At 35.9% G+C, this 17,202-nt stretch overlaps 1 protein-coding gene across 11 annotated transcripts in view; it reads right to left on the bottom strand.

Annotated features, from left to right (window-relative positions):
• Obsc (Obscurin) overlaps positions 1-17,202 on the bottom strand; it is a 2,548,720-nt gene that overhangs the window by 680,513 nt on the left and 1,851,005 nt on the right. For all 11 annotated transcript variants that reach the window (XM_067772951.1, XM_067772955.1, XM_067772952.1 and 8 more), the window contains 2 exons: positions 4,778-5,079; positions 4,534-4,718 (listed from right to left, as the gene is read on the bottom strand). In XM_067772951.1, the coding sequence (XP_067629052.1) occupies positions 4,534-4,718; positions 4,778-5,079 (487 nt within the window). The remainder of the gene's footprint in view (positions 1-4,533; positions 4,719-4,777; positions 5,080-17,202) is intronic.

Raw genomic sequence — 17,202 nt, 5'->3', positions numbered from 1 at the left:
ATGAATATCCCGAAGGGCCCGATCCTTTAAATAACTAATCGTTAGAAGGCACTTTCCACTTATGACAATTGCAACGTCATCTGCGTAAGTCGAAAGTTTTCGGATGCCTCATCGAATTGCCTGAGCAGTTGGTTGATGACCAGCGTCCACAGCTGCGGCGTGCCCCTGTCCACTGATTTCGTGGCCCTTACAATCCCCATTGTGATGTAATCTTTCTGCAATTTAATATGCAGCCGATCCATCTGATTAAGGCAGGATGTACTTTAATGTAATTAAGACCATCCATAATCGCCCATTTTGCAACATTATTGAAAGCCCCGGAAATGTCCAAGAAGACTCCTAGAGCATACTCCTTATATTACAGGGATTTCTCTATGCTTATTACCACCCTATGCCAAGCGGTGTCTACCGACTTGCCTTTTGTGTACGCATGCTGTGTTGTGGAGAGCAGCTTTTCATACACGTTGGACTTTATGTACACATCTATCAGCCTCTCAAAGGTTTTGAGCAGAAATGATGTTAAGCTAATGGGTCTATAGTCTTTGGGATACACGCGACCGATATTCCCCGCCTTTGGTAGAAAAGCTACACGAGCAGTTCTCCAAGAGTGCGGTACATGATTCAGTCTTCAGTCATTCCACGACCGCCCTACTTGAGACTTGTAGCATGGCCGGGAATATACCATCTGGGCCCGGCTATTTAAACTTCACTGCCCACTCGATCTTGGTATCGGCCACCAAGCCAGGCACTACTAGCTCCGTGATCGAAGTGTGAGTGATGTCTGCTGGCTCTTCTAAACCGTCTCCCGATGGGAAATGTGTATCGAGAAGCACCTCAAGGGATTCCTCACTATTACGTGGCCATTCCCCGTCCTCTTTATTTTTTATTCCCTGGACTATGTTTCCCTTTGCTAGGACTTTTTTCAATTAGATGACTCAGCTCATTGCTCCACTATGGCGGCTTTGCTTTTCCTCTGAATCTTCTTAGAGGGCAAGCTTTGTTATACGCAGTCATAAGCGTCCTTGTTAGGAATTCATTCGACTCCTCCAGTTCCTGTACATTAGCAACCTCTTTGGGTTGTCCCAGTTTTGTTTCTACATGTTTCTGGAGTTTAGTCCAGTTCGTTGACCTAGGGTTTCTAAAGGTTCCTCCCTTCTCTACCCTCTTTAGGGGGATGTTGAAGCTGATATACGCATGGTCGGAGAAGGATGGTCTATCAAGGACCATCCAATCATACCTTGATATATCACGCTCGGAGCTCAACGTAATATCCAGAACATTGCTGCAAATTCGTTTGCAGGATGTAACAAAATAGAGATTCGCCTCTCTCGTTCGTATCTGCTCCTCCCCACGCATTGTGGTGCGCATTTTCATCCGCGCCTATGACCAACCGCTCTTTGCGCCCTTCCTCCTGTACTAGCCTTTTGCACTCCATCGGTGGAACCTCCGCAGCATGGGCCATGTAGCAAGACGCCAGGATAAATGCCTGCTTATTCTTTTGCTCAACGGCCACCGCTACGAGATCCTCAGTGGTGTAATTAGGCAGCATATATGAATGCAGCTGTTTCCTTACCATTACTACAGCTCGCACCCGTCCTTCCGCGCTAAGTCCAGAAACCTTTCCTCCCGATGAGATTCACGGCTCCTGGATCAGCGCCACGTCAAACGAAGCCTCCTCAAGGCTTACGAGGAGTTCGTTCGACGCCACTTTACTGTGTTGGAGGTTTATCTGTAGGACTCGCAGCACCATTGGGCTGTTTGCCCCTCTCCAGAACCTTCATCTTGACATCGTCGTCCTCCACTTGGCCTTTTGGTTTAGAGTATTCGAGGCCCCCTTCAGCCTATCGTGACTGTTGTGCCGGGTGTTCCTCTGTGCGAGTCACAGCACCATTTAGCGGTTGGTCCTTTTCTAGCACGTTCGTGGTGAAGCCGGGGACCTCCACCTGTCTTTTTCCCTTAGGATTTTGAGGTCCTTTTCGACTTCGCCCACCTCTAGCGTGTTAGGGTTTTTATCCTCGGAACTTCTTTTACTGAGTCGCATGTAAATTTTGCCAGTGCCAAAGGACATTTTGCCAAGCTGCGTGTACAAAATATCCTCCGCCTGCTTGTTTATTTGGAGGATGTAGAATTGACCATCCTCGGTAGGCCGAGATACAGTAAGTACCTTCCAATCCTTTGTCGGTATGTTCGGATTCTGATTCTGCACAAGTTGCAGTGTATCCTCCGACTTCATTACGCATGATATCCATACATTAACTTTTTGTACCATGGGGATTTGCGCTTTATCCACCACCTCAAACCGCGTATTGGTGCCTTGCCTTTGGAGGTTTGGAACCACTTCCTCCAGCCACCGGAAGCTCGCGATGTTGTCGCACGCTATCATCTTCACACCATTATACCATCCCCCCGAATCAAAGGTTGGAAGGGGCTTACTTGGTTGTTCCCGCATCATCTTAAGTATTAAGCTAATAAGCTCCCTTTCCATAGATATCCACCTTTCAGTAGTCATTTGTCCGAAAGGACTGCTACGATCAACCAGCGCCACAGTCAGTGACTGCTTTGCCACATCACTCATCTTCTCGGGAAAAGCAGGAGTCTTAGTGTTATCTCCCTTTGGCACCTCCGAGAAAGCCGGAGCCTTAGTGTTAACTCCCTTTAGCGCCTCCGAGAAAGCCGGAGTCTTAGCGTTATCTCCCTTTGGCTTATCTCCTACTTCCGTAGTTGGAACTTCCCTCTGACTCGCAGCTTTCGAGGTGGTTGCTACCTCGCTATTGGAGCCCATCTGTCTCACAGCTTTGGGCCTACTTGTCTTGTCTTTGCGACTGCCATGCCTGGTGGCTCTAGGACTGGGTCCTTCCTGCCTCTTGAAAGCAGGCTTGTCGCCTTCCGCCGAACGTTGCCTCTTCATTCTGCTATGCGACGCTTCTTCCTCCTCGTACCGGTTGCAGAGCAGAGGGTTTCTCGCAGCAAACCTTTTGAACTGCCTTTGACCTACTTCTACCGCTTTATGGACCCATTCCAAGCGCTCGATCTCCACTTCTGTTGGGTCGACCACTGCTCCCAAGCGTTGTACAATTCTTAGTGGTGCACGGTACTGCGAGAGAGCTCTTTTACTTCCTCTGCTCCGTACCCTTCTCCACTCTTCTACTCCGTTTTCATTTGTGTGCTTCTCCAACACGGAGTTCATTGAATCAGTACTACTCTCGCTCCCCGAATCCGACGCATCGCTTAATTCGTTTTTGTCGTCCTTGGATTGCGACTCAGTCCTCCTCTTTACATCGTCCTTTTTACAATCAGGTAATGAGTCGCTCATCTTGGTCGTACGACCACCTGCCCGACAAGGCGGGCTCATCGGTCCAGTATTATATACGGGGAAAGAACCGTCCGCCACCGCAGCGCCCCTTACTGTGGTAAGGCCATAAATACTTCCCGAGGTGACCCGGTATCGGGAGGCTCCGTTCGAATACAGCCGAATTTATCCCCTGGCTGCAAATCGTCCAATAGGCACGGTCCGCATAACGTGTACCTGTAGTTTATAGCTGGTAGCGTATAGCTGGTAACCAAGTAGAAAATTCTAGCAGAAGTAACGTCTAGACATTTGGGCACAGGATATATAAGCAGCAAAAGCGGTGTAATCTGTAATAAGTTTGATTTGAGCACGCTATCAGTTGCGAAGTGAAGTTTAATTGCGAAGTACTTTCAACGTAGTCTAATAAAGACCATTTTTTAATACAGAATATTGGAGTGTTTTATTCAACAGTTTAGCGATTTGAACGTACGCAGAAGGCTGCAAATAAGCAGAATTTCCCTAAAGTAAGAGCGAGTGGGAGCGAGAGTGCGAGTGGCAGTAAGTGTGTGAGATGGAGTCGGTGTAGGAGTGAGAGTTGGAGTGAGAGTGGAGTGTTACTGGGAGTGAAATTTGGAGTGAGGGGGATAGTGGGATATAATTGGAGTAATGGATGAACAAGAATAAGAAGAGAAATTGAGGATAAAGTAGACCAGAATGGTATAGAGTTTTCAGAGTGGACAAAGTCTGCCAGGTACACTAGTCAATTATTATAGATTTTCAAGCAACTTTCTGTTTTGCGAGCAATTTCCCTTCCATTTAATAGTAGCGCAAGGAGCAAGAGAATGGCTTTGCTCCCTCGCTGTGACACAAGGACACGCTAGCAATTGGTTGTATGAATTTGTTAGGCTATTTTTGTATACATACTTATATGTTTTTTTTTCTGTGCGTGTATTTCTGACTGGACCGATTATGTGTGTATGTTCAAGAGGATGTGAGAATGCTATGGATTTTAAAAAATCTTATTTATTTTGTGTTTTGCTTGAAATTCGGTACTGCGGTACCTATTTGACCATCGGAATCTTTGAGAAATTTGTCATTGCGGGAAATGGACCAGGGGCCGACGTATTCTAAAACATCGAAATTTATGCTGCGATTTTCTTGAAATTTTTTAGAGGGGTAACTCCTTGACTTGTTAATATACATATTTCTAGTTTGCAATGATTTTCTTAGTCAGTTTTAATTACCATATATGTCACAGGATAACGGTTTGATGCAAACACTGATGGTTTCCACGCCATTCGTAAACTGTTATCAGTCATTCGTGATATTGTAGGTTTTTCACTAAGCGGAGTTGGTACACCCGTCCTTTTGTACTTATTTAAATCATCATATTGCTCTGATAATGGTTTTCGGCTGTGATCTTCAATATCTAAAAATACATATTATTTCAATGGTATTCATCTATCTTTGAAGCTGTGTAGTACTTACTATCATAAATAAGATGAGCATGACATGTATCATCTCCATATGGATTAAATATATGACACGAGTAGCGTCCAACATCTGTGTCATCAGCGTCTTTAATGGTAAGTCGAAGTAATCCATTTGGTTCATGATCCATAGTAATTTTCTCACTTGGAAATAATTTTTGGTCATTTTTAAACCATTCTGCTTCAGGTTCCGGACTTCCTGTTGCGCATGCTGTGAATTTCGCAGTCATTCCGGGATAAATTTCACAGTCTCCGATTTTTTTTAGGAATGTTGGGGGCTCAGATCGTATATGCTTTTTTCTACACAGAAAAATCATATTTTTATTTAGTATAAGTATATGTATATACCTATGTTCTACATACAATTAAGATTAATTTAAGCAAGTATTCACATCGCCTGCAATGGTGTGGTGGTAGCGAACTCCGTTTCCCACACCGAAGGTCCTGGGCTCAACTCCCTGGCAAAGTAACATCAAAAATTTAGAAACAAGTTTTTTCAAGTAGAAAAAAAAAACTACCCTACAGATGCCGTTAGAAGTCGGCATAAAACATGTAGGTTCCGTCCCGCTAATTTCTAGGGAAAATTAAAAGGAGCACGATTTGAATAAACTTTTTGAAATTATTTCGCGAAGAAGTTGCAGGCATCCTGTGGATTACTGGACACTTCGCCATCATACTCCATGGTCGTTGGAAAGTCATTATTTTTTTTATAAAATTGTGATTTTGGCGACCTCTTAATTAATTACTTATTTTGTTTAAAGCTGGCTTCAGGTCAAATTGAGTAGAACACAATATGCTTAAGTTTTACTACCAATATATTTCGGCTACTCTTCCGGTAACCGTCTTCAGGGCGTAAATTGCATTTATTTACACGTCTGCTCTGTCTGACGGGGAGCTGTGTGTTGTGTTTTAACCAATTTGACCTGAAGCCAGCTTTAAACAAAATAAGTCATTATTTTTTCTTTTGGAGTTAATAACCGACCAGAAACTAGATTTGCTTTTAATTTTGATACGAGTTTAAGCATATATTGCTTAAATAGAGACTTATTAAGGCAATCGAAATTGCTTTGTAAGTCTTATATAGTTAAGTTGATAAATTTCTTTACAGCTCTTCCTATGTATTTTGTTACTATTTTTAAGATTATTTAGTTTAAGATTAAACCAGGGTGGCCTTTTCATTAAGACCTTACGTTTTAGAGGTACGAAACTCGAAATGGCTAGTAAAAGCCTCCTCCTCAAAATTTCGTAGAAGGCCTCCTGGTTTCCGGAGAAGTTAAGAAAAGTCCAATAGGTAGCTAAGAAGAACTCGTTTACCGTCACATGATCGGCCTTGAAATAATTATATTCCAATGTTGATTCGGCTGGTTTTTTATAAAATCATAAAAATCTAAATTTATAGCCAAAGCATTATGGTGAAAACTATTTTCTATAATTGGAAATGGGCACTAAAAGCATGCTTAAATCATCAGATCCAAAAAGATATAGGAACCTACGATTCATATTTGGTTTCCAGTTATATTGTTTTAGACCGTATGGAAATAAGGTGCTAACAACTAGCGTATCAATGTCAGATTTAGTATTTCAAGGTAAAGTATTACAATTATTAGACTAATATATATTACTTAAATCAAAATCGCCTAAATATATAATTTCATCAGACGGATTAGCATTATCGACAACTCGATTTAAATTATCTATATGCTTCTGATACATACTTGGTGGAATGTAGGACAATAGAAAAATTATTTGTTTATTACAAGTAAACGTAACGCATATACAGATTTGTTCCAAGTCACTATTATTATAACCAATATCAATTTGTCTACAACATAAATCACATCTAGCCGCAATTAGGACACCACCACCCCTTTCAATCCCGCTGGCCTTAGAGCAACGATCGCGTCGAAACGCGTAGAAGATAAAATAAACGATGGTTTTATTTCAAAAAAATCGGCCGAAAAGCTCCACAATTTAATAATTAATCATTACGATATATATACATAATAATTACTAGGATAGCCTGTGGTCGAAATTCGACCAACGTGTATTTTTTTCAAATCAGTCTATGCATCAAGTGTTGGAAATATAGCAAACTGGTCTAACTTACTTAACTTTTTCTTTAAAATTTTGAATTTGATCTAAGACCCTGTACTTTTTGAATGTATTTTCTTAAATTTTCTACAAACTTTTCACGTGTAATTATAACGTTTTGGTATGGAGCTCCTTAAACAAAAATATAAAAATTATGTAAAATCAAATGAAGTTGACATAGAATTATGGTGAAATTACTTGAAATTGAATTGAAAAATAGGGTTTTCCACACCACCCGGAAGTTCCCCGTTGGCGCGCTACCGAAGTTAGTTTTGGGAGCTCGGTTCCTAAGTAGGCGTATATAACCCATATACATATATCGCCCATTTACTTCAATAGTGTCATAATTCAAAAATACGAACTTTTAGTTAAAAACGAAGAAATTTGCTAAAGGAATTTAGCCCATTTCACGCCACCCGTTTAATTTTGTATAAATACATATATAATATGTAAGTGTGACACAAAACAAAAATTTCGAGTAGAATAGAGGATACCTTCATAAAAAATAAAATAAAAATATAAAAAAATTATGTAATGAGAAAGAAATCAGAGTTTACTATAAAATGTTTAATTAAAGAAAAAAATAAAGTACTTAAATTGCGAAAGAATTAAGTGAAGTGAACAAACAGTTCCATATAAAAAGGCAATAAGTGCACTTAGACTTTTTCCGGGGTTTGATGTGATCATTGTGGAAATATGAAGATTCTAATGTTCAGATATTTAATGTTGGGATTCCCATTGAGATCTATGTACGTAATTAATTTGTATTAAATTTGTAAACATTCCATTTCATGAATATATATGACCATATCTACCATAAAATATCGTCTGTGAAAAATACCATACTAAGATATAACAAAGCAGAATAAATTAGAAAGAAAAGAAAAACAAAAATAAACATTAAAGTTATTCACGTAAACATATTTACTAAAATAAAATTGATTTCATAAATTTAAGCGACATAAAAAAATTAATAAATGGATATATAATCCAACAAAGTTAGCCTAACAATAAATATTGTTCCCAAAGACGGCGCGCTTGTGCATAAAGGTTTTGGTCTTTGAAATTCGCATTAGAAAACTTAGATAATTGTTCTATTAATTATAAACAAATAGAGTAATATTTGTTAACAAAAATAGGCCTATGCATTGCGGCTGATCAATACGAATCGGTTCATATAACTTTTATATGATTTTACGTATGCTAAGTATGCGAAACAGCCTGTCAATTGATTGTATGGAAATTTTGTTAGCGTATTAATATATAGATAGTGGGTAATATACTGACTATGCACGCTATGATGCCGGTTGCCGTTTTGACCTAAAATCAAAGACGTTTTGGGACGTTTTTTTGTTTCGTTTAATATACAACGTGAAATTTTCCGATTCAGTCAAGTTGCAGTTAAATAATAATAAACCAATTTGAAATAAGAGAATATATAATAAAATAAAATAAGAACTAAAATAAATTAGCATAAAAGGCAATATAAAAAATTTAATGTTATATTTTTGTAACTTTTTTTTTTCGTTCAGTATAAGACGTACTTTATCTAAAATGAGGATTAAATCTGGAAATGCAAAAAAAATTTCCGGCAAATTTGCCATTAATTGTTATAAAAAAATTAGTTAGTTTCAACTAAAGTTAACTCATTATTTGTGATTTCATGTTTTTTTGAAAACAACTAAAATAAAAAACAAAGAATCTGTTAAATAAAGACTTATGTATTTACGTTTAAGTGAAATTTGCCACAAAAAATGGGCCGGTCAAAAATTAATTCTACTTAAGATTTTTTAGTACGCTACAAATTATTTTGGAACAATTTTTTAGGATTTTGGTAGAGACTATTATAGGTAAGCGGCTACAATGGGGAACCATGTTTGTATGTAGGTGAAACATTTGTGCTTTCGAATTTAGCGAGTATACATAAAATTTGAAATTCACATTAGAAAACTTAGACAATTGTTCCCAAAGACGGCGCGCTTGTGCATAAAGGTTTATGTCTTTGAAATTCGCATTAGAAAACTTAGATAATTGTTCTCAAAGATGGCGCGCTTGTGCACGAAAATGACTTACGATATTTGTATGAATTGTTCGAATTTACAAAAAACTGTTTCTATTAATTATAAACAAATAGACTAATATTTGTTAACAAAAAATAGGCCTATGCACTGCGGCTGATCAATACGAATCGATTCATATAACTTTTATATGATTTTACGTATGCTAAGTATGCGAAACAGCCTGTCAATTGATTGTATGGAAATTTTGTTAGCGTATTAATATATAGATAGTGGGTAATATACTGACTATGCACGCTATGATGCCGGTTGCCGTTTTGACCTAAAATCAAAGACGTTTTTGGGACGTTTCTTTGTTTCGTTTAATATACAACGTGAAATTTTCCGATTCAGTAAAGTTGCAGTTAAATAATAATAAACCAATTTGAAATAAGAGAATATATAATAAAATAAAATAAGAACTAAAATAAATTAGCATAAAAGGCAATATAAAAAATGTAATGTTATATTTTTGTAACTTTTTTTTTCGTTCAGTATAAGACGTACTTTATCTAAAATGAGGATTAAATCTGCAAATGCAAAAACATTTTCGGGCAAATTTGCCATTAGTTGTTATAAATAAATTAGTTAGTTTCAACTAAAGTTAACTCATTATTTGTGATTTCATGTTTTTTAGAAAACAACTAAAATAAAAAACAAAGAATCTGTTAAATAAAGACTTATGTATTTACGTTTAAGTGAAATTTGCCACAAAAAATGGGCCGGTCAAAAATTAATTCTATTTAAGTTTTTTGGTACGCTACAAATTATTTTGGAACAATTTTTTAGGATTTTGGTAGAGACTATTATAGGTAAGCGGCTACAATGGGGAACCATATTTGTATGTAGGTGAAAGATTTGTGCTTTCGAATTTAGCGAGTGTACATAAAATTTGAAATTCACATTAGAAAAGTTAGACAATTGTTCCCAAAGACGGCGCGCTTGTGCATAAAAGTTTAGGTCTTTGAAATTCGCATTAGAAAACTTAGATAATTGTTCCCAAAGATGGCGCGCTTGTGCACGAAAATAACTTACGATATTTGTATGAGTTGTTCGACTTTACAAAAAAATTATTTTCTATTAATTATAAACAAATAGAGTAATATTTGTTAACAAAAATAGGCCTATACACTGCGGCTGATCAATACGAATCGATTCATATAACTTTTATATGATTTTACGTATGCTAAGTATGCGAAACAGCCTGCCAATTGATTGTATGGAAATTTTGTTAGCGTATTAATATATAGATAATTATCGAAAAACAAATTAGATGAAAAATTTTCAGTCAACCACGTCTCCGTCAAACATATATGTATATATCACCGTGATTCTGAAAAATAACAACAAATGAATGTTTTCAATAATAAATGTAATATTTTTATTAATTTTAAGCATTTGGCATTGATCGCCGTGTATGCTGATATGTATTGCATCAATATATGGCGAAAAAAAGTTTAATATTCAACAAGTAAGGAAGGCTAAGTTCGGGTGTAACCGAACATTACATACTCAGCTGAGAGCTTTGGAGACAAAATAAGGGAAAATACCATGTAGGAAAATGAACCTACGGTAACCCTGGAATGTTTTTGTATGACATGGGTCTCAAATTGATGGTATTAAAGAGTATTTTAACCCTGGAACGTTTTTGTATGACATGGGTCTCAAATGGATGGTATTAAAGAGTATCTTAAAAGGGAGTGGGCTTGAGTTCTATAGGTGAACGCCTTTTCCAGACATCACCATAAAGGTGGACCAGGGGTGACTCTAGAATGTGTTTGTACGATATGGTTAGGTATCAAATGAAAGGTGTTAATGAGTATTTTAAAAGGGAGTGGGCCTTATTTCTATAGGTGGACGCCTTTTCGAGATATGGCCATAAAGGTTGACCAGGGGTGACTCTAGAATGTATTTTTACGATACGGGTATCAAATGAAAGGTGTTAATGGGTATTTTAAAAGGGAGTGAGCCTTTGTTCTATAGCTTGACGCCTTTTCGAGATATCGCCATAAAGGTGGACCAGGGGTGATCCTAGAATGTGTTTGTACGATATGGGTATCAAATGAAAAGTGTTAATGAGCATTTAAAAAGGGAGTGGGCGTTAGTTCTATAGGAGGACGCCTTTTCGAGATATCGCCTTAAAGGTGGACAGGGGTGACTCTAGAATGTGTTTGGATATGTGTATCAAATGAAAGGCGTTAATGATTATTTAAAAGGGAGTGGGCCATAATTCTATAGGTGGACGCCTTTTCGAGATATCGCCATAAAGGTGGACCAGAGGTGACTCTATAATGTGTTTGTACGATACGGGTATCAAATTAAAGGTATTAATGAGGGTGTTAAAAGGCAGTTGCCCTTAGTTGTATATGTGAAGGCGTTTTCGAGATATCGACCAAAACGTGGACCAGGGGTGACTCTATAATGTGTTTGTACGATATGAGTATCAAATTAAAAGTATTAATGGGGTTTTTAAAAGGGAGTGGCCCTTAGTTGTATATGTGAAGGCGTTTTCGAGATATCGACCAAAATGTGACCAGAACATCATCTGTCGGGTACCGCTAATTTATTTATACATATATATAATACCACGAACAGAATTTCTGCCAAGAATCCAAGTGCTTTTGATTTCGCCCTGCAAAACTTTTTCATTTTCTTCTACTTAATATGGTAGGTGTCACATCCGTTTTACAAAGTTTTTTCGAAAGTTATACTTTGCGTCAAAAAACCAATCCAATTATGTACCATGTTTCATCAATTTTTTCATATTTGGTATAAAATTATGGCATTTTTTAATTTTTCGTAATTTTCGATATCGAAAAATTGGGCGTGGTCATAATCGGATTTCGGCCATTTTCTATACCAAAATAAAGTGAGTTCAGATAAGTACGTGAACTAAGTTTAGTAAAGATATATCGATTTTTGCTCAAGTATCGTGTTAAAGGCCGAGCGGAAAAACAGACAGCCGAATGTGTATAAAAACTGGGCGTGACTTCAATCGATTTCGCCCATGTTCACAGAAAACAGATATCGTCATAGAATCTATGCCCCTACCAAATTTCACAAGAATTGGTGAATTTTTTGGTCGACTTATGGCATTAAAAGTATTCTAAACAAATTAAATGAAAAAGGGCGGTGCCCCGCCCATTTTGAAATTTTCTTTTATTTTTGTATTTTGTTGCACTATATCATTACTGGAGTTGAATGTTGACATAATTTGCTTATACACTGTAAAGATATTAAATTTTTTGTTAAAATGTGACTTAAAAAACATTTTTCTTAAAAGTGGGCGTGTTCGTCATCGATTTTGCTAATTTTTATTTAGCCCACATATAGCAACAGGAGTAACGTTCCTGCCAAATTTCATCATGATATCTTCAGCGACTGCCAAATTACAGCTTGCAAAACTTTTAAATTACCTTCTTTTAAAAGTGGGCGGTGCCACGCCCATTATCTAAAATTTTACTAATTTTCTATTCTGCGTCATAATGTCAACTCACTTACCAAGTTTCATCGCTTTATCCGTCTTTGGTAATGAATTATGGCACTTTTTCGGTTTTTCGATATTTTCGATATCGAAAAAGTGGGCGTGGTGAGATATAGTCGATTTCGTTCATTTTAAATAGCGATCTGAGATGAGTCCCCAGGAACCTACATATCAAATTGCATCAACATATTTCAAAATTTACTCAAGTTATCGTGTTTACGGACAGACGGGCGGAGGGACGGATGGGTATGGCTAAATGAATTTCTTTTTCGCCCAGATAATTTTGATATATAAAAGTCTATATCTATCTCGATTAATTTATTCCGTTACGGATTACCGCTATGCGCACAAAATTAATATAGGGAAGATTTGTGTACCCAATTTTATTAACATCCGTTAATTTTTCTTCGAGTTATGGCTCCCGAAACATAGAAAATTGCTTAGTCATAAAAGGGGCGGTGCCACGCCCATTTTTTTAAATTTGAAGTTTTTCCTATTTGTTGTTATAAATCCACTTGGGAAATGAAATACCATTGATACAAAGCTCTTTTTTGCAAAGATATAGATTATTTTATTCGTCCATGACTCTTTTAAAAATCTTTTGTATAAAAATGGGCGTGGTCCTTAACCGATTTCGTTAATTTTTCATTCAAATAGTAAAAGCAACCTTTCTGCCGAATTTTGTTACGATAGGTTTAACGATTTTTGATTTATGATTAATAATATTTGAAAATTTATTTTATCACAAGTGGGCGGTGCCACGCCCATTTTAAAAAATGTTTTCAAATTTTTATCCAGAGTCTCAATATCAGTCCACGCGTCAAATTTCAACATTCTAGGTGTATTATTTACTAAATAATCAGGTTTTATGTGTTTTTTTTATTGTTATATATATAAAAAGTGGGCGTGGTTATGATCCGATTTCGCTCATTTCCAATACCAATCTATTTTGGGTCCAGATAAGCTCGTGGCTTGGTGAAGATATATCAATATTTACTCAAGTTTTTGTTATTGATATTAGAGAAAAATTGTAAAGTTTACAAACGGCGATGGTTACTATGACATGTTTCTGAATTTACTCAAGTTATCTTGTTAACGGAGAGACAGACAGACATGGCTCAATCAAATTTTTTTCGATACTGATGATTTTGATATATGGAAGTCTATATCTATCTCGATTCCTTTATACCTGTACAACCAACCGTTATCCAATCAAAGTTAATATACTATGTGTGCACAGCACGCTGAGTATAAAAACGGTTAGTCAGGACATTAAATTTTATACAGATTTGATTAACAGATTAACAGCTTCATAAACCTTTTTAGTGTTTTTCTAATTTGGATGCTTATGTTTAGAGACCAAATGTTCATAATAATTTTACATACATTTTTTTGATTTATATTAAATATTTGCATGCACACATATCTACGTAGAATTTTAAGTAAGTAAATATATGACGGTTTATAATCAGTTTACCAAATAGTTGTTACCTATGTACTATGATAAATATATAACCAATCCGCTCTAAAGGTATATTTCATCTTTATTTTGGGTAAACGTCAAAGCAAAGTCAAAACTTGAAGTAAGTAAGGACGTCTAAGTTCCGGTGAAACCGAACATTATATGCCCAGTTTATAATTTTCTTCTAACAAATGTGGGTGGTGTCACGCCCATTTTCTAAAATTTTACTAAATTTTTATTTTGCGGCATAAGGTCAACCAATCCACCAAGTTTTATCAATTCATACGTCTTCAAATTATCGAATTTTTTCCGTTTTACGAAATTTTCGATATCGAAAAAGTGGGTTGGTTATCATCCGATTTCGCTCATTTTAAATAGCGATATGAGATGAGTCTACATACCAAATTTTATTAAGATACCTAAACAATTTGCTCAAGTTATCGTGTTTACGGACAGACGGATGGACGGACATGGCTTAATGAATTTCTTTTTCACCCTGATAATTTTGATATATGGTCTAAATTTATCTCGATTAGTTTATACCGCTACGGAATACCGTTATGCGAACAAAATGAATATACTCTGCTTATCTGAGTATATTTATAGCTGCATATAAATAAATAAATGTAAGGCGCGATAACCTCCGAAGAGATCTTAGGCCGAGCTTCTCTTCCAATTTGAGTAGTGCTCCTATTAATTTTTCCTACAAATTTGTGGGACGGGACCTACTTGTTTTATGCCGACTCCGAACAGAATCTGCAAGGCAGATGAGTTTTCACTGAGAGCTTTTCATGGCAGAAATACACTCGCAGTGCTTGCCAAACACCCAGGACCTTCGGTGTGATAGGCGGAGCACGCTACTATCACACCACGGCGGCCGCCCATATCACATACGTTTGGGAAATATCGACCAAATTGTAGACCAAGGGTGACGTTTTTTGTAACGATTATCCTTCATCCTTTGTCAAATAAGGGAAAATCACCATGTAGGATAATGAACCTAGGCTAACCCTGGAATATGTTTGTATGAAATGGGTATCAAATGAAAGGTGTTAATGAGTACTTTAAAAGGGAGTGGGCCTTAGTTCTATATGTGGACGCTTTTCCGAGATATCGCCATAAAAGTGGACCAGGGGTGACTCTATAATGTGTTTGTACGATATGGGTATCAAATAAAGGTATTAATGAGGTTTTTAAAAGGTAGTGGCGCTTAGTTGTATATGTGAAGGCGTTTTCGAGATATGGACAAAATATGGACCAGGGTGAACCAGAACATCATCTGTCGGGTACCGGTAATTTATCTATATATGTAATACCACCAACAGTATTCCTGACATGATTCCAAGGGCGTTTGATTTCGTCCCGCTGAACTTTTTCATTTTCTTCTACATAATATGGTACACTCAGGGAAAAATCGCATTTTAAGATCAAAAATAAAATTTTTATTCTTCCCATGCACGTTTTAAACGAGGTCATTCTCGTTGTAGAAATGAAAATTTTCAAAACAAAGCAAAACATCTTTAAATTAAAAATGGAATTTTTAAAATAAAAATGCATTTTGCATTTTAAAATGTTTTATATTTGATTTAAAAATGCTGCATTTTCAATTTAAATATGCTCGTATTTATTTTAAAAATGTCTTGAGCTTACAACTTTCCATACTTAAATCAAAAATGAAAACTTTGCTTCAAATATAAACATTTTTATTTTAAATATACGCATAGTCAAATTACAACTTCCCATACTTAAATCAAAAATGAAAACTTTGCTTCAAATGTAAACATTTTTATTTTAAACATGTTCATAGTTAAATTTGTGGCAATGCTCATACATGTGCAAGAAGAAGCAGTTGGTTGAGTTCATTATTGTTGTTTGCTGTCAATTCTGATCAAAAAGTAAATTTCGCGTACTTTCTTTAATATTTTGTGAACAAAATGACAGAATGACCTAAAAGAAATGACCAACATTGATTTTCTCCAAGCGTGACCCAAGTATTCTGACTAGCGTTCTCCTGAATTGGTAAGAATGACATTACATATTTGGTGCACAGATTCTAAAAATATATTTACGCATTACAGATAAAACTTGATTTTAAGATCATGTACCCTGACAAGGAAGATTGTTTGTATTCGAAATGCGAAATGTTTACCAACTTTCAACAATTTTATGAAACTAATCTCCACAACGATTCCTGCAAACAGATCTTTTCTATTGCCAAAGGTTCAGCGAATAAAAATGAAGGCTAACAAACCAACAACAGAAAACTACTACATCAATCTATTTTCATTAAATCTTTAAAGATACGCAAGACTACAATCTGACATTACTGCTAAGTGGAGTTCTTCGTCCTTCGTCAAGGTTTCAAAGTTCTTGCCAAAAGCTAAGAAAAAAAGCTACAGTAGCAGACTCGCAAGAAAGCTTCGTTTTGAGATTAACTTCAATCAACGATTACGAAAAAAAAATTAATGAGATCATAAGTATATACTACTCTGTAGGAATGACAATACAGCCTTTCATAATTGTCGAGGGAATAGATGAGGGTAATATAAGTAGATTTTTTATATACTTTGAAAAAACATTGTATACATTTCAATCCTTTCTTGAGTGCTTACATATCTGCTTCAAAATGTTTGAAACTCTTTTTCGAAAATATCCCCAGGAACGCGAAAATTCTTGAGTTTTTTTGCAACACTTTTTTTAAGGAATTTATACAAAATATGTAATACTTTTAACCGTAAAACTGTATTGCTTTTAACCGAAATACATTATAAAGGAACTTATTAATTGTTTAAAATTAATTCATTTTCGCATCAATATATGCTATCCTATATGTGTTAAAAGGTTTATTATTTCTAAGTTTAACTTTATTCATAATTTAGTTTCTTATTTCTAAGTTGTACTTTCTTCACAGTTTAGTTAATTTTTATGCTATAGCTTATATTATAACAAACGTCCTAAAAATGTTTATACAGCCTAAAAAAGGTGAATATATGAATAGTGGTGAATAAAAAAAATAAAATGTTTCATTATTAAAACAAAAAAAAAGGACGTGTGACACTCGGGGACTGCCGCAGTAAAGCTATTGCATATTATCAACTTATGCAATTATAATATTTATGCAACATTTTTTTTTCTTTGATATTAATTAAAGTTAACCTTTTTAAGCGTGGTGACCGATATGAAAACAAATTTTTTACTTTTATTGAACAAATGAGAAGTTAATATTTAACTTTCACTTTAACTTTAACTTTAACATTCACTTTAACGTTAACTTTATTTTTAACTTTAACTTTCACTTTAACTTTAACATTCACTTTAACTTTAACTTT

This window comes from Eurosta solidaginis, chromosome 3 (assembly GCF_040869045.1).
Source record: "Eurosta solidaginis isolate ZX-2024a chromosome 3, ASM4086904v1, whole genome shotgun sequence".
NCBI lineage: Eukaryota > Metazoa > Arthropoda > Insecta > Diptera > Tephritidae > Eurosta > Eurosta solidaginis.
Note: the sequence above shows the minus strand (reverse complement) of the source record. Positions and strands in the feature narration are given on the sequence as shown.